This window comes from Oryza glaberrima, chromosome 5 (genome assembly GCF_000147395.1).
Source record: "Oryza glaberrima chromosome 5, OglaRS2, whole genome shotgun sequence".
Lineage (NCBI taxonomy): Eukaryota > Viridiplantae > Streptophyta > Magnoliopsida > Poales > Poaceae > Oryza > Oryza glaberrima.
This window is the reverse complement of record NC_068330.1, coordinates 2,433,670-2,457,074: the sequence shown is the minus strand read 5'-3', so window position 1 is coordinate 2,457,074 and position 23,405 is coordinate 2,433,670. Positions and strand designations below refer to the sequence as shown.

At 41.3% G+C, this 23,405-nt stretch overlaps 3 protein-coding genes and 1 non-coding gene across 5 annotated transcripts; 1 reads left to right on the top strand and 3 right to left on the bottom strand.

Annotated features, from left to right (window-relative positions):
* Window positions 1–848: 848 nt before the first annotated feature.
* LOC127773988 (probable serine/threonine-protein phosphatase 2A regulatory subunit B'' subunit TON2) lies at window positions 849–6,788 on the bottom strand. Its single transcript, XM_052300245.1, has 12 exons — window positions 6,487–6,788; window positions 5,168–5,259; window positions 4,883–4,945; window positions 4,662–4,760; window positions 4,174–4,332; window positions 3,567–3,638; window positions 3,359–3,491; window positions 3,180–3,244; window positions 2,966–3,041; window positions 2,719–2,820; window positions 2,340–2,532; window positions 849–1,480 (listed from the first exon to the last, which is right to left on the bottom strand). The coding sequence occupies exons 1-12, from the start codon at window positions 6,656–6,658 to the stop codon at window positions 1,240–1,242; spliced, it is 1,467 nt and encodes a 488-aa protein (XP_052156205.1). The 5' UTR covers window positions 6,659–6,788; the 3' UTR covers window positions 849–1,239.
* On the bottom strand, window positions 1,984–2,103 carry LOC127775224 (small nucleolar RNA snoR104). The gene has a single exon (XR_008017901.1). It is a non-coding gene; the product is annotated as a small nucleolar RNA snoR104 (small nucleolar RNA).
* Window positions 6,789–11,636: 4,848 nt separating the features above from the next.
* Window positions 11,637–18,281, top strand: LOC127773326 (cullin-1-like). The gene is made up of 18 exons (XM_052299383.1): window positions 11,637–11,957; window positions 12,100–12,199; window positions 13,635–13,820; window positions 13,896–13,943; window positions 14,024–14,227; window positions 14,315–14,392; window positions 14,586–14,675; window positions 14,755–14,835; window positions 14,920–14,982; window positions 15,629–15,664; window positions 15,738–15,824; window positions 15,917–16,066; window positions 16,149–16,204; window positions 16,311–16,593; window positions 16,759–16,902; window positions 16,988–17,206; window positions 17,303–17,470; window positions 17,760–18,281. Exons 1-18 carry the CDS (start codon window positions 11,818–11,820, stop codon window positions 17,859–17,861), a joined length of 2,235 nt encoding a protein of 744 aa, XP_052155343.1. The 5' UTR covers window positions 11,637–11,817; the 3' UTR covers window positions 17,862–18,281.
* Window positions 18,122–21,549, bottom strand: LOC127773327 (uncharacterized). Of its 2 annotated transcripts, XM_052299385.1 has the most exons (5): window positions 21,166–21,549; window positions 20,441–21,054; window positions 19,480–19,669; window positions 19,136–19,200; window positions 18,122–19,051 (listed from the first exon to the last, which is right to left on the bottom strand). In XM_052299385.1, the coding sequence occupies exons 1-5, from the start codon at window positions 21,304–21,306 to the stop codon at window positions 18,556–18,558; spliced, it is 1,506 nt and encodes a 501-aa protein (XP_052155345.1). In that variant the 5' UTR covers window positions 21,307–21,549; the 3' UTR covers window positions 18,122–18,555. The 2 variants fall into 2 exon arrangements, with proteins under 2 accessions (XP_052155345.1, XP_052155344.1); XM_052299384.1 differs by having other exon boundaries at window positions 20,441–21,549.
* Between the last annotated feature and the right edge of the window lie 1,856 nt (window positions 21,550–23,405).

Sequence of the window (23,405 nt, the reverse complement as noted above, 5' to 3'; positions counted from 1 at the left end):
TCAAAAATAGATTAATTTGATTTTTTTAAGCAACTTTCGTATAGAATTTTTTTAAAAAAAACGCACCGTTTAGCAGTTTAAAAAACGTGCGTGTGGAAAACGAGAGAGATAGGTTGGAAGAGGGGCTGCCGAACACAACCTCTAGTAGTGTCCAAAAGGGCCGAACCGGCATCACCACTGTATTTAACCAACCAGTAAATAAGGGGACCCAACAAAAATAAGCATATGTTGTTGAAAGTTTTTCAAAATATTTACTCCCACCATCTATAAATATAGGGCATTTGCAATTTTGCATCGTCTTTTCCAAACAAGTAAGGCCCATTTGATTTGTAGGAAAAATGTAGAAATTTTAGAGGATTTCAATCCTATGGAAAAAATCCTATGAAGTCCTTTGAAACAAAGGATTGAATCCTATCCAAGCTTTTAAAATTCCTATGAAATGATTAATCCTATGTATATTTTAGAGAAAAGTTAGCAAGAGGTCTAACCTCTTGGAACATTTTCTCTAAGTCTATCTCTCTCATCTGATTCATGTGTTTTTCCTGTGGCCCAATCAAACGGCCATTCCTGTGTTTTCCCTGTGTTTTGCAATCCTCTGTTTTACAATTGTATTCCTGCCAGAATCCTATGTTTTTCCTATTCCTTTGTTTTTTTCTTCCTACGATTGTCCTAAAGTTGTGTAAGGCATCAAACGAATTTCATCTCAACCTTAAACACTGCTAGAAAACGTAGAGGGAGCAGTCAATGAAATCTGTGCAATCTTCCAAATGCAGAAAGTAGAGCACGTCCAAATGAAAGCAAACTAGTGATTGGCACGGAGAAGGGCACAAATAACCACTACATCAAAGGGCATACAATGTATTTTTGCGTATATAGACTTGCAGTTGCAAACCGAATTACATGCGTGGTGTCGCATAGACGTACAAATTCCACAGGCTGAGGCTTTCCTTTCTGCATCCAACCAAGCCCTGCGGTAATACATCTGGTCGACACGACAAAACCATGTTCAACTCAAAATATGTCAGATTTCACTCCGGTTACACAAATGGAACACTTACAGGTTACAACAAGTCTCTCAGCGAACAGGTTGAACTTGATTCTAATACACTATGTAAGCTACAATGGCACACATACAGTGGTACAAGCAATTGCCCGTGCCTTGCGGTTGCGAGATACCAGCAATTGCCAGTGCCTTGCGGTTGAGAGTTTACCAGGTTGGTTGCACGGCAGCTGGAGAACTCAGGCCTCTTCCACTTGCTCTTCCTCTTCCTGGAGGAGGTTCTCTCTGTTGTCGTGGGCCCAGAAGCCGCGCACATCTATAAGCATGCTGGCAATAGTCCCGCCTTGCTTGCAAGATAGAAGATCTGTTAGTGCGATCCTGAGAGGATCTGCCGGCTTTACCATGTCCCAGATTTCATCCCTCACGTCTTCGATGCAAAGTTCATAGTTTCCGCCTTCAATCCATTTCTGGTGTACATCCCTGGAAACGATGACGAAGTTGCTTGAGTAAGATGAACAATCGAAGTAAAAATAATGATGACTGGTGATCTAACTGGCAAACCTATTAGAAGTTTAATATGAATAACTGTTCCAAAATGGTTTTTTGATGGTAAAACCACTTAGGCCTTGTTCGGTTAATCCCTCCCACAAGGGGATTGAGACGGTTTTGGAGGGGATTTATTCCACACCTATTGTGGTGTATTGGTGTGGAATTAATCCCCTCCAATCCCTCCCTCTTGGGATTAACCGAACAAGGCCTTACAAAGGTCCAAAGGATATTACAAATATGTATGACATCTAGTTTGAACCATTCCTATAGTCTATTGAACACATCAAGATTTCCTAATTATTTACTAATTAGTTCTCATAAGAAACTGAGAAAATACTGAAGTATATAAAAATATGTACACGTGCAAATGAAGATGTTGCACTTGTGAGTATGTAAGAAACAGCGACACCTATGTGCGATTGAACCAACGCCATGGTGATGTCCTGCCCACTAAGGCCAGCAAAACTGTCTAATAGTTCAGCAAGCAAACAAAATGGCAGATTAAATCTAGGAAGATTGTATCAGGCAGGAATGCTAACTCTCACATCCTCCTTTCTTTTCTTCCGAGATAAAAGTTAACAGAGGAATAGAATAGCAGTAAATTATTCAGCATGTGATTGCAGAGGCTGTTCCCAATTTTGACAAAAACAATGCTAGCTCAACTTTTATATGCCATGGAAAAGCTATTCTAATGAACAACAATCAACTTTCTCCTGCTTAAGCCACTTTTCCGAAGCAGATGTTTCCGTCACTGCCCAAAAAATATACAGTATAGATTCCCCGTACATACCTAAATAATGTATGGATATCAGCAGTTGTCAGGAATCCCCTTCCATTAAGATCAAGGCATCTAAATAGGTATGTCAATCCTTCAGGAGTATCTTTGTTTTCTAGAGCCAAAACAAAGTCAAGAAAGCTTTCAAAGTCCATTTCACGACTGTTGCCACCTCCAACTTTGCTCCGGCGTACATGCTCATCAAAAACTGGAAAAAGAAAAGAAGTTATAATATTGTTTATCTATTCACGACTAAAGATTTATGAAATACACCATGATCTATGTGTATAATGCATAAAAAAACTTCACATACTGCAATTGCGTGTTTCTTTTTGGTTAGGACGTCTAGAAAGACAAACATAAAGTATCATGAGAGCAGATAATGGATTTTAACCTCTTTCAATGAAGATATCAGTCAATGTGCCATCTGCATATTCCTTGAGCTCCTGTTTGCTCAATGTTCCATTTGTATCTTTGTCAAGTGCAAGAAACATATCTGCATGGGACCATGCGCATTAGGTAGATCATCAACTATACTGCAATAGAATGGCAAAAGGTAACTTTTTGGAGAGCACTGATTGTGTGCTACTGCTACCACAAAAGAAAAATCAGAAAACCAGACATGAGGGTGGCTGGCATACCACAAATGCGCTGAGCTGACGTCAGGGAAAACCAATTTTCAGCCTGCTCAGTATCAGTAACCTCTTCCTCACTCTCCTGAAAATATAGTTGATAAGAATCGTAACCACAAAGAAACAGAATATAGGATACAGCAATACTATGTTGTAAGCCTATAAGGGTATAAAATTTACAGAGTTTCTACCAGCAAACCATGAAATATGTTTCTTCTATTACCTGATGTAGTTCCATAAGTTCCTGAAGACAATTGCTCAGCAATACTTTCTTTATGCATGCTTTCCCTGAAAAAAAAAATGTATCGATTACAAACAGTTAGCTACTCTTACAAAGAATAAATGTATCGATTAAAGTAATTTGCATATTAATACAACTGCACTTAAAGGTTGGTTCTAAACCTCGTCTGTGTGGATCGCAGAAGAAAAAGAACTTGCGTGCAGCTATGCGGCAGTACATTTGAACAAATGCTGATGGCATATCACGCAGTTGTGCCAAATTGGGGATAAGCCCTCTTATGTATGCTTCCATTTCCTGTTAATAGAATTAAGTCATGTCAAACATTACTAAGGTGTGCAATGGCGTTAACGTGTGTTAGGATGTCCTTACATGAGGTTGAAGGAAACCATCAGAATCCTCATCAAGCTCACTCATATCAATTCTCGCTTGTGTGAGAGATACCTGAAGAAATTAGTTAAAAGAATGTCATACAATTGTATACGCAAGGAAAAAGAAACAGTAGCATGCATGATAATGATTTGAAATAAGTTATAGCTATAAATATGGATTCAGCAAAAAATTTGCTGGATGGGAATTCAGAGTTTATGTGATGTTTCAGACTTAAATGTGACCCATCCTGATGTAATAGGAGGAAACGATTTTAGCTTCCTTGGGCATTGTTACACCCATCAAGTTTATTTTGGTGAATGACATGACTCATGTTCTTGTATTGTAATAGCGATTTGGTGTTATTGCTTTGAATGGCTTTTCTAATAAAAGCTAACTAACAATAATAATGGAGCAACTGATGATAACATATAACTAGCCTACTTTGTCATTTAGTAAAAAGAACTAGGAGTACATCCAATGGGAAATTGGAAAAGAAGCATGGTGTGGGCTAGAATTACCAGTTTATCAGAGATGCAAATGGAAGACATCAAATATTACACAAATCAAATTTGGTAATCCTAATAATATTTGTTTGAAAATAACTTACTGTCCGCATAACATAAAGATAAAATGGTAGGATTGCAATTCTCCCAGAATCATCCTTCTCAAACTTCATAAAATTTGAAGGGCTGAAGAAACGCTTGCACTTCTGGCCGATCTGCTCTGTGCATACTGTTGCAATATGGCAAAAGTCTTCATAATTCATCTGCAAGACTCCAGAAAAATAGATGAGCAAGGTAATCGAACCAAAACTGCTACATGAACAACTACACCAAACACAAATACAGATACAAGGATCATCGTTAGATTTACAGGGCAGTATGTACACCAAATTCAAGCAAGTAGCAATGAACTAAAAAAATCCCCTAAAAGAGATTAAGCATATCACACCAAAAGATTTTTTTCATTTTGGATGAGTTTTTTGCGTGCATATTGTAGACATATGATGCATATTGTCATCCAAGGATCTGAAACTTTTTAGATTAAAAACTGGCAGATTGCTGGTCTGAAATAAAGGTACATAAAACAACCTACCTTTTCAGCACCTGTAGCATCATCAATTACGCAATTTTCTCTGAGACAAACCCACATGGCATCAAGATCATCAGCATTAAGCAGAAGTTCAGATTGTTTCTGCCATTTGTTTAAAATAACTATTGTAAGGCCCAAACCATGAGAAGATTAAATGGCAATGCAAGTAAGCTGCCAACCAAACACGAATATCTCAATAGCAATAAGAAGAAATCAAACATTACCTTTAGAAACCTGTACTTTGCCAATTTCTGAACTCTATTGCTAATGGATCCATCTTCAGGTTTCTGTCCATAAAGGAGATATTAATTTCATGAGTTGACGAGAAGGCAATGCATTCTTGAATCAGAACTAAACTATGATACTTAGGAAACCAATATCTTTTTTATCATCGTTTGTCAAAGCAGCTACTGTTGTCAAGATCTTTATTTTGCTTACGCTGCGAATTTGATAATAACGTAAAAGATTATGAAATCTCGGTATCCAATAAACTGAACCAAGCTGTGCACCTTCTTATAAAAACTTGGAATGGCACCAGCTTCCATACTCTTCCGTTGGCGCTCCTTGAAAATCTCAAGCAGTATCCTTTTTGTTTCCAGTTCTGCGATCAAAGGTTTAAAACAAATAGTTTACAAGCAGGCACATGAAAAACATGCGAATATTGATCAACAAAGCAACCATGTTATTGTAGCAAATGCACCCAAAAATTGCATGCCAATGAGACATCTTATCTTATAGTCCCTAATTCCACAAATGCGATTAAAACAGAAAAGGACAACTAAGCCTCAACTATATGCACTATATGGATCAAAGTTTTCCTGAACTAGCTGGGAGATATCCTCAAGCCACATTACCAATAGCCTCAGCTTACGTATCAACAAGTAAAACGCACATGACTAAAATCTGATGTTTGTCTTCCTACAATGCCACTACTCACTCGTCTGTGGCCGATAAGCCTACAGTGCCTTACTACTCCTACCACTATTTACTCGTCTGTGGCCGACATGCCTACAGTGCCTTACTAGTTACTACTCCCTATGTACCAAAAAAAACCCAATCCTAGCGATGCACCCCAGGATTGGGTTTTTTTTTTTTTTGGGGGGGGGGGGGGGGGGATGGAGGGAGTATGTGAAAAGGACTCCCAGAAGATTTCATCTTGTGACTTTTGTGAAAGCCTCAAAGGTGAAAAGCATATGCCTCTCCACCCAAATCACCCAGTGGAAATCAAGCAAGAGTGAGTTCATTTCAACATCCACCGGCTGCATTATGCAATTTCAAACATGAGGCACTATAACTCATCCAGTAACCCTTCCCACTAGAGCACCCTAACTTCTACTCCCCAATAGCATCACCATTTCATGGAAGAGGCGCGTAAACCCTAACCTTATCGCCATCTCCACGACGAAGACTCAAAATCCCAGCCCATCACCCTACATTGCCACTACTGACTGCGTCCACAGCCGGCAAGCCTTCCTCTGTGCAGAGGACTCCCAGAAGCCTGAACATCTTGTGAGTTGTGACCTTCGTCAAATGTCAAGAAACTATGCCGCTCCACCCAAATCACCCACTGCAAATCAAGCAAGAGCGAGCCCATTCCACGCATCCACACGCTGCGTTATGCAATCTCAAACCTGAGGAACACATAATAGTAATCCTTCCCACTAGAGGGGGGCCCATAATTTCTCCTCCCCAATCACATCATCATTTTCATGGAAGAGACGCGTAAACCCTAACAGCACCGCCATCTCCACGATGAGGAACGGAATCCCGGCCCGGCCAAACACCACAGGAAAGCAGAAGGGATGGGGCGGCGGCGAACGGCACTGACCCATCAAGGCCTCGGATCCGAGGCCGGCGCCCGTGCCGACGAAGCGGCGGAGGTTGCGGACCCACGGCATGGACGAGGCGGGCGGGATCCGCCTCCCGCCGCCCCCCGCGGCCGACGAGGCGCCATCCCCGCCGCCGCCGCCGTCCCCGCCGTCGCCGGAGGCGGTGCTCATCGCCGGCGGGCGGCGAGGTGGGCGGCGGATCGGAGCTCGTCGGAGCGCGTGGGGTGGGGGGAGTGAGGCGTTGTGGCTGTTGTCGCCTTGTCGGCTCGATGGCTCGAACGCGATTCGATTTTTGGTTGGTGTGTCGAGATCGAGCCAGCCGGATGCGTGTTGTTGGGGGTGAAGAAAAAAGACAAAATGCGTATGAAATGAAATCTTTCGAATTCGAAATACTGCAGATTTCATTCGATGTTTCTTTTCTATTTGCAAAAATATAAAATTCATTTTTTTCCCTTAAAGGTGGTTGAGCTCTTATCTCTACATTCCTAACTCACATTTCTCATTTTTCGCACGCACACTTTTCAAATTGTTAAACGTGCATATTTTACAAAAATTTTCTATATGGACATTACTTTAGAAAATAATATTAATCCATTTTTAATATTTTAGCTAATACTTAATTAATTATGCACTAAACGATGCTTTGTTTTGCGCGCTAGGGAGTTAGGCTTCCCAACCCTCTCTCCCGAAGCACAGCCAGTGTAGGGTAAGTGATCGTCATGTGTATACGGTTATAACAATGATGGTGTTAGACTTATAGATGGTTAAGTCATGCGGAGCAATGTAAAATTGATGGTGTTGTCAAGTTAATGGAGCAATGTAAAATTGGTGCGGATCTAATTTATTCCAAAAGAACCTTGCTACAACTGTGGCTCTTATGGATGGGCAGAAAAAAACCGGACCGAAAAGACAAGATCAAGACCGAGCAATTCGGTCCTAAGTAGTGAAAGGCCGAATTTAGTTTGGTCAATTCGGCTAGTCTCATTGGTCAACCGAAAAGACCAAATTGACAAAAAAAAATGTCCAAATGCAACTTACGATCCACTGAGTTCAATAGGGTTAAATTCTAATTTTTCACATCTCTATTCCTTCTAGACATGTAAAAAAAAAAGTCTTTACTCATACGTACTACTCCCTCCGTTTCACAATGTAAGTCATTTTAGCATTTCCCACATTTATATTGTTGTTAATGTCTAGATTCATTAACAACAATATGAATGTGGGAAATGCTAGAATGACTTACATTGTGAAACGGAGAAAGTATTATTTTTGTGATTTTTATGTTGAAAATTTCTATGATCGCATATATGAAACTATTGTTGAATTTTGGTCTGGACCGAGACCAATAATGAATTTTTCGGTCTTGACATTTTTACGTTGAAATTCGGTCTTCACTTTTCAATGACCAAACTAATTGAAAGGCCGAAGACCGAGACCAAAATTTTCGATCGGACCGATGCCCACCCCTAGTGGCTCTAGCCAAATATTTGTACATGGTAAATTGTGGCATAGTGTGCTGGTAATCAAGCACAATTTAATTACTCCGTATATGAGATCACTGTGTAGGTTTATGTAATATCTAACTACGATAGAAAATATCATAGTGAATAATATTTATTTCACATCATAACCAGTCTTCAGAGACATTGAAATATGTTGAAGTAGGTCTCAAATTTAGAAGAGAACAGCAATTTTTTCGTGCTAATTTACCTACAAGATATCAAAAACTAGGTACGGTTAATATAATAAGGGCGATACATTGTTTAAACACATACCAAAAAATCAATAGGTTATAAATGGATCATATCACTGTCAAATAAAATAAAATGAACTGTTCGTTTGTATGAGAATTTAATAGGCGAAATTTGCCATTGTAAGAGCAACATAACAATGGAAAAGCAATGCTAGTTGGTATTAGCTAGTTCATGTACATTCACATGTAAAATAAAAAATTGCTATAATAGGCTTATCAAATAATATATTTTTATAATATGACAACATGGCGCTCGTTTTAGCTGTCAATATCCCAAGTCTCCTCTTCCCTCCCTACCCAGCCACCACCGTACCCTCAATTTCTCCCTTCTCTCATTCTCTCTCATTCTCTTTAGCTACTACCACACCCTTTTTGCAGTAGTAAACAAGGACAGTGAGCCTGAAAGCCATTAGGGCAATATAAACCAAAATCCATCATCCTCCATTGTTAATTTATCAATGCCAGTGTCATTTTGATAGTGTTGACCTCTATTGGTCACCCTTGATCTTGGTCTAGCTCCATTCGGTTCCTCCAGGGCATGCTTTACCGCCTATGTTGTTAGTCACGGGCATCCGGGGTGATGTCAATCCCGAACACCAAGGTGATTAACAAACATGAATAGGACTCTTGGGAGCCTATGGTCTTACCGATAAGTTCATCATTAGATTGGTGGGGTTTGGCAGATTCACTAAATGCAACAACTGACTTATTCTAGTGCCTATGTAATATATGAGGCATCGTAAGATAAACATAGCATTAATACTTCTTTTTTATCACGACCATACTTCAACTTACTATATTTATTGAGATATATCCTACATGTTTCAATAATATAGAAATCACCACGCAAACTTAGTTGCATGTTGTTTGAAATTAGATTACAATTGGCAATGTGGTTAATCAGGTGAAACAATGTTTAAAACTTGTCAAAAAAAGCATCTATCTATTTATTAGAAAGATAGATGGATCTTACGTAACATTTTATAAAATATCTATAGATGATGTATAGAGGATGAGCACATGCAAAAGCTGTTGGATATTGAACCCACAGGGATATCATTTACCTAGATTGGGGATATTTTTTAATCGCATAACAAGTAGCAAAGTTGCAATTTATATATGGTTTATTACCAAATCCTCTACACTGAAACACATGACAAATTTATCTTCCACCACCGCACAAGAAAGTTGTCAGGGTTATGGATACCATATAACTAATAGTAGTTGACTAAGCACGGTAGAGCCCACCACATACCATGTCTTATACGGAAACAAACCTCGTATATAGAAAGAGTTGTGGATAAGGAATGACGAGTAGAGTTATATATGGAAACAATATATTGTATCCATATTGGTCTCCCTAGTTCTACTTGAACAAGGGGACATCTATGGGTATAAATACAAGGCCCCCTAAGAGGAGAGGGGACACGCCACAATGCCACAATGACACAAAGCCACAGCAAGATCAATATAGATCAATACAAGCCAACACACGCCGCCAGATATCGACATCAGAGATAAGCCTAGACAAATCTAATATGGTGTCTGCGGAGGTCAACAAGAGAGATATAGCTGCTATCTCTGATCTCGCCGAGTGTAGATTCGAGGAGGAAGACTACCCTGTCGTCAACTACGAGTTGGTTATCCATACCGCCAAGTCGACGACAGTCAGATGAGTTATCCCAATTATTGTACCTGTGTGATTCAGATGAATAAAGAAGCAACACCGGCTTCGGCCAACAGGAGTAGGGCTATTACCTGACAGATAAGGGGCCGAACATGTATAAAAATCATTGTCTCCATCTTTTCTACTTCAATCTCGCATATACCCTGGTACCAACGATCCCTATAGTATGCAAAATATCGTAGTCGTGATATCAAACGTCGACAAAAGTCCATTGCAAAAGGGAGTTTACATGGTGATCCACGATGAGTTGTGGGTGTGCTCACTATAAGAGGGTAGTTGCCGGAGGAGTGGTTTGGTTGCTAGAGAAGGATCGGTTGTTGGCGGATAGATGATGTCTATAGGCTGATGACACTCAAAGATTCATCGAATATCAAACTAGTAGTGAGATTAAATTGATTGAGATTTGGAAAATTTTAGTTGATAACAAGTAGAAAAGTTAGAATTTTATATACGATTCTATTACTGAAGTAAAAAATTTCTCTACTAACAAAGCACGTGAGAAACTTCTCTCCCACCGTTGCATAGGAAAAACCATCATGAAATAGAGTCAGCGTGGTGATCTAATACAATAAGTCGTGTTCGCTAAAGGAACTTCATAGTCACCCTAAAAGGGTTGTTGCCAAAGAATCGGAGGAGCACGTGGTTGCCTGGGAAGCAATTGCCGATGATAGGGAGACAATGTCTCCCTTTAAAGATATAACAGAGCTATTGGGAATCAAACTAATGGTGAGATCATTTGTGAGATTCGAGATTTTTTAATTAGCTAACAAGTATACTAAAATTGTAATCTATGTAATATGTTTTTAACTACCAAATCAACAAAGCACCCCTCTATTACCGATTCATGCGAGGAATTTGTCTCCCACTATCCTTAAAAACACTTCATTGCGAAATGCAGTCGGTACAATGCTCTCATGTGACACGATTAAAGCAGTATGCTTAGCCACTCCTCAAAATTTAAGTCAGTGCACTCAAATAGTTATCGGAGGAGAGGTGTGGTTGCCGAAGAAGAAGCAGTTGCTTTTAGAGACGTACGGTGTCTCAACTCTCAAGATTGAAAAAATTCGAAAAATATTGAATATCAAACCAACAAAATTATCAATTATCTGTGATTTGGGATTTATTTAATCGCTCAACAAATAGCAAAGTTACGATTTATATATGGTTTTATTACCGAAGCACGCAAAAAAAAAATCTCTCATACTCCCACCAATAACATACTGATACGTTGTAATGGGCCAATCCCATATAATTAGAGATGTGTCAGGAAGGTGTTTTTAAGAGAATAAAGCAGTGGATCCGGTGATTTTAAGAGAGTAGAGGTAACATGTTAATATGTTGTAACATGCCAAACCCATATAATTAGAGATGTGCCATGAGGGTAACTTAGAGAAAACATAGAATTTGGTGGAACGGAAAGATGACGACTCTGATTATAAAATGGATAGAGATAAAGAAATTCATACAAAATAATTCGCTGTAAAATACTCTTACTGTCAATTTAGAATCGGATGAGTTATTTTTTAATAGTACAAATTTGAATAAATAAATCTAAGTTATTATATTTTGAAATAGAGTATATCCAGAGGATAGCCTCGACCCGATCACCCATGCAATTCGCAGCCCAATTTCACTTGCGGATTTGTGTGACACGCTTACTACACCGATATAAGCGGTATACTTACCCCCAACCGCGTCACCGCCTCAACTTTGTCATCAGTCTGCCGCTCCCTCTTCCTCTCTCTCTCTCTCTCTCTCTATCTCTCTCGCCCGCTTCCTCCCCATTTTTCTCGCGCGGAACCCAACCCAAACCCACGCGGCGGCGTCTCTCCCCTAGGGTTTGGTCCGCGCGGCCTCCGTTCACCGGCGGCGGCGGCGGCGGCTGCGGCGATGGCGGGGCAGGAGCGGAGGACGATCGATCTGGAGGAGGGATGGGCGTTCATGCAGAAGGGCATCACCAAGCTGAAGAACATCCTCGAGGGCAAGCCCGAGCCGCAGTTCAGCTCCGAGGACTACATGATGCTCTACACGTACGTCCCCCGCCGCCGCCGCCGCCTCCTCCTGGGTTTCCTCCTCCTCCTCCTCCCGCCCGCTAGGGTTTCCCCTCCGATTCGCTTCGATCTGGTGCTGATCTAGGGTTTCCCCCCACTCCGTGTCTGTTGTTGTCTGCAGGACGATATACAACATGTGCACGCAGAAGCCGCCGCACGACTACTCGCAGCAGCTCTACGACAAGTACCGGGAGTCATTCGAGGAGTACATCACCTCCATGGTGAGACGATCTTTTTTTTCTGCAGTTCTTGTAAATGTTTGATATGATTGTGCATGTCTGTCATTTCCGGTTGGATTCGATAGTAGGTGATTTGGGGTTGATGCAGGCGATTTTGGTTGTGGTGGCCGGGCACCGATGGGTTATAATTTCGCCTTGGTTAGGAGGAGAATGGGGTTAGTGTACTTGGGGATCTTAGTTTTGTCTGATTCGGTTACCTGATTATTGTTGATAGAGGTGATCTATTTGATTCGATTGTGTAGTAAGTCTATCTCAGTTGAATAGGTCATAATTTGTTTCCTTTTATTAGTTAACTTAACTGAAACGATGATGATTTTCCTTGTGAATCAAAACTCTGCAAGTAGGATACGAATCTATGACTAGTCAGTCAACAGCTGATCGCTCTACCAATGTGCGGCGGGTTGTAATACTTCACCTAGTTGGCCGACCAGCCTGACTAGTCACCGTCTCGATTAGGGGGTAAACATGGGCTAGTCAGTTCGACCGACTAGTCGGTCCTAGTCACTGTCTCGATTAGGGAGTAAACAGTGGGCTAGTCAGTTCGACCGACTAGTCGGTCCTAGTCAGTTGGTTTTAGTTGGTGACTAATCAATCAGGCAGACCAACTAGGAGACAGAATATGGTATGAGCTGAAATATTTAGGCCCAAAAGTGTGGGTTAAAAGGGGGGTAAAGGGGTCTACGGTTAGCCTAAATTCCCCAAATTCCCCCTGGCTCCTTTGTTGCTTCTTCTTTTTTATCCTACACACTGCCATGCCCCTGCTCACAGTGGGCCCATGCATTTGCCGCACGCATACCGGTCTTCCCTTCTGCCAGTCCCAGGCACACCCACACTAGTGTATGCAGTGTGGACCTTGTGGTCTCAACATATACCACGAAACATGTAAAAAATTGTGCCGATATCCTTAAATGGTGGTTATTTTGGAGGCTTGGAGCCTCCGACTAGTCAGTGGGTCATTGATCAACTAACGACTAGTGACTAGGTGAACGTTGCATTTCCGCCCCCACTGTTTTGGCCAAGGCTGCTGTAAAAGTGACTATAGCCTAGAAACATAAAACTATAAAAGGCATCCTTTTAGGTTCATGCCAGTGTGCTGATTGTTTCCATGACTTTGAGGTCAGGAGATATCCTTAAATGTCTGGCTGATACTGGTTCTTTGACGAACATCATGCTTTGCATCCTAGCATTGCTCTCCTGGTTTTGTCTAAACATGGTAGAAATCATGTACATAATTTTTTAGGATTGCGCTAAGCAAACTGACACATTTTGCTTGAAAAAAAAACTATTTTTCCTACTTGTGCATATTGATCTGATATTCTAACATGTATTACATGCTCTTTTTGTATGCTATGCTCCTTTGTTATATTTGTATGTACACTCTATGAGCTTTATATCACTTAATTTTAATATATTTCAGGTCTTACCTTCATTAAGAGATAAACACGACGAGTTTATGCTGAGGGAACTAGTAAAGAGGTGGTCAAACCATAAAATCATGGTTCGGTGGCTGTCACGTTTCTTCTTTTATCTTGATCGATACTTCATCTCACGGAGGTCGCTTATACCACTTGAACAAGTTGGGCTTACTTGCTTCCGAGATTTGGTAAAATAGCTTTTACTCTTGTTCAATCTCTGTGTTGCAAACTTTCTGTGTCCTAATCTGACCAACTCATAACAGATATACCAAGAAATCAAAGGACAAGTTAAAGGTGCAGTGATAGCTCTGGTGAGTCAGCATTCCTACATTGAATTGGGAAAATGATTTTGCGCGTATACTTAAATAGTTGCAATACCTTTCTTTGACAGATTGACAAAGAGCGTGAAGGCGAACAGATAGACAGGGCCCTGCTGAAGAATGTCCTGGGCATATTTGTTGAAATTGGACTAGGCAGTATGGAATGTTATGAGAATGACTTTGAAGATTTCTTGCTTAAGGATACTACAGATTACTACTCTCTCAAGGCTCAAAGCTGGATTCTCGAGGACTCTTGTCCTGATTACATGATAAAGGTACATTTGAGGAGGATCTTCTGACTGGTTCTGTCTGTATTTGTAAATGACATCTCTGGTGTAATAAATGGGTGCTGTTTTTGTTAGGCTGAGGAGTGCTTGAAGAAAGAGAAGGAGCGAGTTGGTCACTACTTGCATATTAGTAGTGAACAGAAGTTACTGGAGGTTTGTTTGAGAATTCCCTTTTCCAGTTTCCAATCACTTCATGTTGATGAGTGCTTATACTTGCATTTGAGATATGTCCTTACAGATTTGTATTTGGACTGCCATATCGATGTTTCTTAAATAATGTTTGGGCACTTTCCCTGTATGGTTTGGAATATCATCTCATATTATTATCCTTCCTGGATTGTCACAGAAAGTGCAAAATGAATTGCTTGCACAATATGCAACTCCCCTGTTGGAGAAGGAGCATTCTGGGTGTTTTGCATTGCTTCGTGATGACAAGGTTTGTTGGACAACATGATTCATTTCTTAACCGTATATCATGAAAACAAATAATATTGAATACCCATTATCTTCTCCAGGAGGAAGACCTTTCTAGGATGTACAGGCTCTTCTCCAAAATTAACCGTGGTCTAGAACCTATTGCTAACATGTTTAAAACGGTATTGCCTCATTGCCTCAAAATTGGTCTGCTTATTCCCTATAACCTTTTTGTGCATTCTGATTAAATTATTACTTCTCTGCAGCATGTTACAAATGAGGGCACAGCCTTGGTCAAGCAAGCAGAAGATTCTGCTAGTAATAAGAAGGTGCGGTATTTATTTTAGCATTTTTCTTGTGTTCCATCAAAGTATGGTTATTAGGATTGTGATTTGTGCATGCCAGATTAGTGCTTTAAATTAGCTCCCTTTAAACTGGTTTCAGTTGATCAAACAGAGGTTGCTGACTGTCTCTTGCTATTTAACCCTGTAAAATTGTCCTTTATTCTATAGTTTTCCTAGTGTGCACAATTCCTGACGCGGTATATGCTGTTTCTGGTTACACTCAAATGCTTGATTCCCTTGCATTTATTATTAGTGATTCAAATTCATGTTATTTGATTTAGTTTTTTGTGCTCTACTGTATAAAGAGCCTACTGGTGACGGTTGGTGGGATGCTATGTGATTCTTTAAGATTGTTTTTGCATGTTGCTTGTAGAGTTGCAGTTAGATTATTTATGGGTTTATATTTGATTACAATTATATGTTTCCCTGAGAAACATTATATCTTTAAGATTGTTTTTGCATGTAGCTTGTAGAGTTGTAGTTAGATTATTTGTGGGTTTATATTTGATTACAATTATATGTTTCCCTGAAAAATATATAGATCTTTTGAAGTTCAGAACTTTTGATTATTTCAAATTCGTTGCAACAAACTGGTATTTAGCTAATATTCTAATATCAACTATTTGTACAGCCCGAGAAAAAGGACATGGTTGGTATGCAGGAACAGGTACACAACTTGAACTTCTTGCACTTCGTTGGTGATGAAATGTTTTCCACCTAACATGTGATTTTCTTTTTAGGTTTTTGTCTGGAAAATCATTGAGCTCCATGACAAGTATGTAGCTTATGTCACAGAATGTTTCCAGGGTCACACCCTCTTTCATAAGGTCTGCCAATCGACACATTCCTATTCCTTGTTGTTACCATTGGTTCATTAAGTCAAATGTGATGCCTCATTCTTAAACTTCTCATTCTACAGGCCCTTAAAGAAGCATTCGAGGTCTTCTGTAACAAGGGTGTCTCTGGCAGTTCTAGTGCTGAACTGCTTGCCACCTTCTGTGACAATATTCTGAAGAAAGGTTGCAGTGAAAAGCTCAGTGATGAAGCCATCGAAGATGCTCTTGAGAAGGTGCATGTTCTCCCTTCTCTTTTGCTACCATTATTAAATTTTTGTAGAAGGAAATCTAAGCTGAAAATGAAATATGATTCAGGTGGTGCGATTGCTTGCATACATCAGCGATAAAGACCTCTTTGCTGAGTTTTACAGGTAATGTTGTGTTATCTTGTTTTAAGCCTATATACCTCCTGAATTTAAGAAACATTACTTTTTGGACTTTGTATTCATATTGCTTCATGTGTGGAGCTATTTGCAGGAAAAAACTTGCAAGGAGATTGCTTTTTGATAAGAGTGCCAATGATGAACATGAAAGAAGCATACTTACCAAACTCAAGCAGCAGTGTGGTGGACAATTTACTTCTAAAATGGAGGGAATGGTTACTGATCTTACTGTTGCAAGGGACCATCAAACTAAGTTTGAAGAGTTTGTGGCTGCACATCAGGAGTTGAATCCTGGGATAGACTTGGCTGTCACTGTTTTGACAACAGGATTCTGGCCAAGTTACAAGACTTTCGATATTAACCTTCCTGCTGAGATGGTAAGTGACTTTTTCTTGCAGATCTTTAGGGTTCATCATTACATGCTTGTCAATTGTCCTTGATAATGTTAAGCTGAAACATGATCCATATTTATCTTCTTTTCCATGAAACATTTATTGCCATGTGATCCTTTTTACATGAACATTTGCATTTATCATTTTTAGGTGAAATGCGTGGAGGTTTTCAAGGAGTTTTACCAAACAAGAACAAAACACAGAAAGCTTACCTGGATATATTCCTTGGGAACCTGCAATATCAATGCAAAGTTTGAGGCAAAAACTATTGAGCTCATTGTCACAACATATCAGGTAAATTTAAATTATATGACTGTCAACAAATCTGTTGCACTAAAAACCTTTATGATACTTTTTTGACATGCCTCTCCTTTTGCAGGCTGCGTTGCTGCTGCTATTCAACGGATCTGACAGGCTTACTTATTCTGAGATTGTAACACAGCTAAACTTATCAGATGATGATGTAGTGCGTTTGCTCCATTCTCTCTCCTGTGCAAAATACAAGATTCTTAACAAGGAACCAGCTAATAGATCTATTTCTCCCAACGATGTTTTTGAGTTCAATTCAAAATTCACTGACAGGATGAGAAGAATTAAGGTATTTTGTGTTTTTGTGTTTTGCGTGTTGATGGACCTTCTTTCTGGAGTATGAATGCTATGATGTTAATGGTTCTATTCTTCATATTATGTGCAGATACCCCTACCTCCTGTTGATGAAAAGAAAAAGGTTGTCGAAGATGTTGACAAGGACAGGCGGTATGCAATTGATGCATCGATTGTGCGCATTATGAAGAGTCGCAAAGTTATGGGCCATCAGCAGCTAGTTGCGGAATGTGTGGAGCAGCTCAGCCGCATGTTCAAGGTACGGACTACATATTACTTCTAGGAAATCCCACATATTTTAATCCTTATCACATCTTGTATAGTTGCATATGAGTACAACTCATGCGGCATATTTTTGTCTTCGATGCATCTTGAATTAGCTGATGTGCTAATGTGTTCTGAGCTCACATGTCAATCATTTTGAATTAGCTGTTTTTCTTTCATCTCGAGAAGTTGTTCTTATCATAAGGAAGAAGTTATTTCTTTTAAATTAGTTATATGACTACAGTACACTGCATTCCCTTACTTTGGTTTATTGTCCACTGCAGCCTGACTTCAAAGCCATCAAGAAGCGAATCGAGGACCTCATCACAAGGGATTACCTGGAACGCGAGAAGGACAACGCTAATGTGTACAGATACCTGGCTTGATTGGTGGTTGATGCTAAGTCAAGAAACAGCTAAGCTTTGCTGACTCGCGAGCTTCGCTGCAGCGGTGTCATGATGCTTCATCAACGATTTCGTGGTCATGCGGTGTTTTTTTGGGCATTTCTATGTTACGATGTACCGCGGTCTTCCCTGGCTGCAGCACTGGCTGGTCTGGTCTCATTTTGTACATGCGTCATCGGATAGGAGAATGATGATAATCTCAAAGATAAAACGGTAGCAGGGCATATCGGCTGGATAAGTGAGGCACTTGGTCACTATTAAGCGCAGGTGCTAACCATGCCGTTATTATGCATATCATCAGTATGCTTTTATGTATGTCCTTGGCACTCCTGAGTTAACCTGGATGCTAAATGGGTATTTATTTGCTCTATGAAATAGTAGTATTAAGTGAATCTTACATTATTTGTTCTCGTTTCATTTGCCCTGTGCCAGAAAAAAGAAAAAATGCGGTTTTAGTTACGAATTTCCTATGCGAATGTATGAGTATGTCTTAATTTAACCGGTCGCGCCGCGTCGATGCCTTGCTCAAAATTTTCGAATTGTTTTGCGCTCGGCTGAAAATAAAATAAGTTTAAGGCTGAAAGCAAATCCTAAAATCCCAAGTTGAACTGCTCAAATTTTCTGCCTACGTATCCTACCGTGTTGCTCTAAAAAAAACATAATGTAACACATTTTATCACTCGCCGGCATCGGGCGGCATCACGCAAGGCTCCGACACGGCGGGGCTCGCCGCCGACGCCTCCAGGAACCGCCTCTGCTTCTCGCCGGCGAGGCACAGCACCGACGCCTCGCACACCTCCTGCGCCGGCGGCCGCGGCGGCGGCGCCTCCGCCGGCCGGAACCGCATGAGCCGCGCGTACTCGGTGAGCAGGTGGAGCATGTAGTCGTAGACGGCGTCCATGTCGAGCTCCTCCATCAGCCGCTGGCCGCGCCGCCCCACCGCCTCCGCCTCCGCCGGGTGCGCCTCCCCCCACTCCACGGCGTCCCTGATCGACTCGCACATGCCGCCGGCGGCGACGTCGATGTGCACCGGCCAGAAGTTCACCTCCGGCCGCAGCCCACGGCTGAAGAAGTCCTCGTACTGCGGGTCAATCACTAGCGCCATGGACCCACATGACAGTATGTACTTTAGGCTCACCGACCACGCGAACCCCTCCGCGTATATTTTATACCTGAAACAAAGGTTTGGGCTAAATTGATCGGTGCATAAAACTAAATCATAGGGTTATTTTAACGCCACGACACCGTTACGTTACCTATGGGTGCATTGGCTGGAGAGCTTGGAGTTATGGTACCCGGACTTGACCTCCTCATCCCAATTCTGCATTCATCATAATGTTAGTCAGTTTTATTAACCTTTATTACTGTCTTAGTTCTAAAATACTTTATGTTCTGATTAATAGGTAAAAGTTACGATACTTTAGTTCTAAAATACTTTATGTTCTGATTAATAGGTAAAAGTTACGATACTTTATGGCATAGGTAGTACAATGTAATACTTTCGGTTATGATTAATAGCTAAAAGTTACGATATTTTAGGATAGAGACAGTATAATATAATGATTGATCACGTGTTTATTTATGTGAGTGGAATATATACTTGGCGCATGATCTCGGCGTGCCACATGTTGGTGTCGTTGCAGTTAAGCAATGCGACCCTCAATGGCGACGCCACGTCAGGGTTGCCCTTCCAGTACGCCGTTGCCACTCTTTCTTGCCATTTGATTGCCTTGGCCCCTTCCTTGATGTCCCTGAACTCCTTGCTCCACGGCTCGATGTTCGTTTCAGGCCTATATATTATGTAAAAATACATAAAACCTCAACTCACATTTGCTGAAAAACAGAGACTTTACCCAAATCGGTCATAGAATCGGAACCCGAGCGAATCACTACTTAAAAAAACATCAATGCATAATCCTTTCTCTCTAATCTGTGATTTTCCACACCATATTTGATATTTTGTAGAACCCAACGGATAATACTACTCTCTCTGGTGGGAAATACTCGATGTTTAGTAAACCATTAAAATTTTGGCCACTAATCATAACATTGGTAGAATATGTCTATAAAATGTAACAAATTTATGATATAATGGAAAGTGCATTTTGAGGTCAATTTAAACATACCATATTTTCTATTCATGAACTAAGTTTTTTTTGGGAAATTGTAGATGTTAAAAGTTCTAAAATTCTAACTAAATCATGTTCTAAACTCAAATATTTTAATAGTAGCACTGTCGTACTACTGGGAAGAAGACAAGCAATAAGACAAAGTAAGTACTCCCTCCGTCCCTCCGTTTCAGGTTATAAGGCGTTTTTAACTTTGATCAAAATCTAACTGCTTCAGGTTTGATCAAGTTTGTAGAAAAAACGTAACATTTTCAACCGAAGACAAATTTATTATGAAAATGTATTCAATTATTAATTTGATAAAACTAATTTAGTATTATAAATATTATTATATTTGCTTATAAATTTAAGTTAAACTTGAAATAGTTTAACTTTAACCAAAGTTAAATCGTCTTATAACCTGAAACGGAGGGAGTATTTTTTAATTCTTACCAGCCCCAGAAGGACCAATCAGGGAAAGGGATGTCGAAGTGGTTCCGGGTGGTGCAGTAGCGGAACAGCGGCGGCGGCGGCGAGCCGTGGTCGCCGTCGCCGCCGCCGCCGTAGTCGGTGCGGTTGATGGCCGGGCGGTCCATGCAGTCGAACATGAGCTCGACGTCGGGGACGCGGCCGGGGTAGCGCCGCATCAGCTGCAGCAGGCTCCACGCCGTGAACAGCGCCCGGCTCTGGACGCACGCGTAGTAGAGCTCCACGTGCAGCCACCGCCCGCCGCCGGTGATGGCCACGCGCATCGACGCCCGCCGCTGCGCCGCGTCGAGCAGCGCGCGCGTCACGCCGCCCCCTCCGCGCCGCCACGGCGCCAGGTCGCGCCGGATCGCGCCGAAGTACGCCGGGCACAGCCGCGGCGCGGCCGACGCGTTCGCGCTCGCGTTCGTCGTCCCCGGCGCCGGCTGCGCCACCGGCGGCCGGCAGGTCAGGGACGGCGCGCACCGGAACGCGGCGCGCGCCGGCGGCCGCCCCTTGTCGTGCTTGAACAGGTGCCACGGCGTCGGCTCCAGGTTGTGCCCCAGCAGCGTCGTCGTCCTCGACACCGCCGCGTCGTACGCCTGCACACACGCACGCCATGGACGCCGCCATCCACAGGTGATCGATCCGATCGAACACGCCAAGAACAAGACTACAAGAGTGAGATCGAAGAGACGAGACGCCGCACGCACCGAGCGGAGGATGGCGAAGACGACGACGGCGGAGAAGGCGGCGATGGTGGACACCACCAGCGACGTCAGCGGCGGATGCCGTGCTGCGCGCCCACGCCCCGCGCCAGCAGCTGCGCCCGCCTCCGCCGCGTATCCCGCCATGCAATTCTTGGCTCCTCCTCGTCGGCGGCGTCGTCGTCGGCGTCGGCGGCGGCGAGAGTGGAAGGGAAGGCGTCACGACGACTACTAGTGTGGTGGGTGATGTGATCCAGTAATGCCATTCTTGGCTCCCCGAATTTGTGCATGCTTTGCCAGTGTTCTTTCGCTGTTAGTTATAACAGCGGTTTTTAAGTTTTTACCCGGTCCTCCTAGCTTAGCACATGGTAATGGTTGAGTAATTACTAATTAACGTCGTCATTATTATTTTTTTGTTGGATCTGTCCGTCAATTGTGCCTCGAGATTCGTGCGGGCTTTTCGAAATTCGAATCGAACAATGGGTGTTTTATTTGGTGTTTGTACTCTTGCACATGTCTTGGACTGGTACGTGTACCAACGGGTACGGCATATATATGATTTTGTTTTTATCCATTTTGTTTTTTTAACCAAGCACTTGTTTGAAAGGATTGTTTTGGTTGCAGCTTATAAACCGCAGACATGTGATGGATGCAGTGAAAATAATTAGGTTGTAAGAATCTTACTCCCTCCAAATTTTTTTTGTTTGACATTGGTTAGCTCAAAATTGAACTAACCAACGTCATATATTTGTGCAAGGAGGTAGTACGTTTTATTCTTCATGGTTTTAAAATGTAACATTAAGTGATGAAAACAGCGAGTGAATACCTCTAAATTAACCCTAAATTTTAGTTCTAAAATTCAAAAATAGTTTTGTCTTACAAGTCGGTGCTTAAATATTTTTAGGTGTAGTTATAAAATTTCGGTGATGCCAAACCTAACCAAAAACCATCACTATTTTGGATGACTTGGTACCAATCCTTGAGGGAAATTATGCCGAGGACGATAAAATACGCTTTAAAACCATATTTGTTTCAAACAATTATTTATATGCATTTCTTAGGGGATTCGTGTACCAACTCCCTCCAACAAGTAACCAAAATTCATTCAAAACGCAAAATATCTCAAAACAATTTCGTAGACAACCTTGAGTCTAGTTACATGCCCTTTTTTCTATTAAGGTTTTGTTTAGTTCTCACACAAAAACTTTTCACCCTGTCACATCGAATGTTTGGACACATACATAGAGTATTAAATATAGAAAAAAGATCTAATTACACAGATTGCGTGTAAATTGCAAGACGACCTTTTAAGCCTAATTGCATCATGATTTGATAATGTGGTGCTACAGTAAATATTTGCTAATGATGAACTAATTAGGCTTAAAAAATTCATCTCACAGTTTACAGACAGAATCCGTAATTTATTTTGTTACTAGACTACGTTTAAAACTTCAAATATATATATGTATATCCGATGTGACACGCCAAAACTTTTCACCTCTAGAATTAAACAGGGCCTAAATTTCTACTATGTAAGTTGGCATAACCTACGCCACAGAAGACATTTATGCTATACCAGGGATATGGATAGCCTCCAGCTAAGGCATCTTGCTCCACTATGGACCAATCATCCAAAAAACGCAAAAGAAAAGGAGAGAAAAAAAAAAGACCATTCCATCATAGAGGTAGCTAGAGCCTTTGTGGCCATTTTTCTTTCAATCCATTTGTGTGCTCTGTGCAATAGCATCCTGTTCCCTTCTTGTCGCCAATGGCAGAGTCGCTACCACATGGAGGCTGGAGCACTGATTTGGACGCGCACTGATGGTGGTCCAGAAAGTTGGCATCTAGTGATCTACGGTTGCACCCTAAACCGTCCCGTGGTACTCCAGATCAAGATTTCTTATGACTGACAGCTGGGTGTTCAGCTTCAGAAATCGGTGAACCGTAGCTGTGATTATATTGATAAGTAATATTTAGATAAATTATTTTGTTTTTATTTTAGATGAAATATACAAATTGAAATAACTCTAAATCCAACATGGAAATAACTCTAATTTAACTTTTAAACTCTAAATCCAACGTGGAACGTGGAGTTGTGTCATGCCATATATGACCTAACGCACTTGTGATGAGTGTACTAAACTCCTACTACTATTACTATATTCTTTTGAACAATAGTAAAGTGCACAGCCAGTCCTTAAAACTTTATGTGACCGTGTCATATATGTCCTTAAACTCTCAAAACA

Coding starts and splice junctions, on each gene's coding strand:
- LOC127773988 (XM_052300245.1), bottom strand. CDS start 6,658: ATGAGCACCGCCTCCGGCGACGGCGGGGACGGCGGCGGCGGCGGGGAT. Junction 4,333..4,661: donor ATGCTACAGGTGCTGAAAAG/GTAGGTTGTTTT, acceptor GGAGTCTTGCAG/ATGAATTATGAAGACTTTTG. Junction 2,821..2,965: donor GTCAGCTCAGCGCATTTGTG/GTATGCCAGCCA, acceptor GGTCCCATGCAG/ATATGTTTCTTGCACTTGAC.
- LOC127773326 (XM_052299383.1), top strand. CDS start 11,818: ATGGCGGGGCAGGAGCGGAGGACGATCGATCTGGAGGAGGGATGGGCG. Junction 13,821..13,895: donor TTACTTGCTTCCGAGATTTG/GTAAAATAGCTT, acceptor AACTCATAACAG/ATATACCAAGAAATCAAAGG. Junction 14,676..14,754: donor CATTGCTTCGTGATGACAAG/GTTTGTTGGACA, acceptor TATCTTCTCCAG/GAGGAAGACCTTTCTAGGAT.
- LOC127773327 (XM_052299384.1), bottom strand. CDS start 21,306: ATGGCGGGATACGCGGCGGAGGCGGGCGCAGCTGCTGGCGCGGGGCGT. Junction 19,201..19,479: donor ACGCCGAGATCATGCGCCAA/GTATATATTCCA, acceptor TGATGAATGCAG/AATTGGGATGAGGAGGTCAA. Junction 19,052..19,135: donor TCCAGCCAATGCACCCATAG/GTAACGTAACGG, acceptor CCTTTGTTTCAG/GTATAAAATATACGCGGAGG.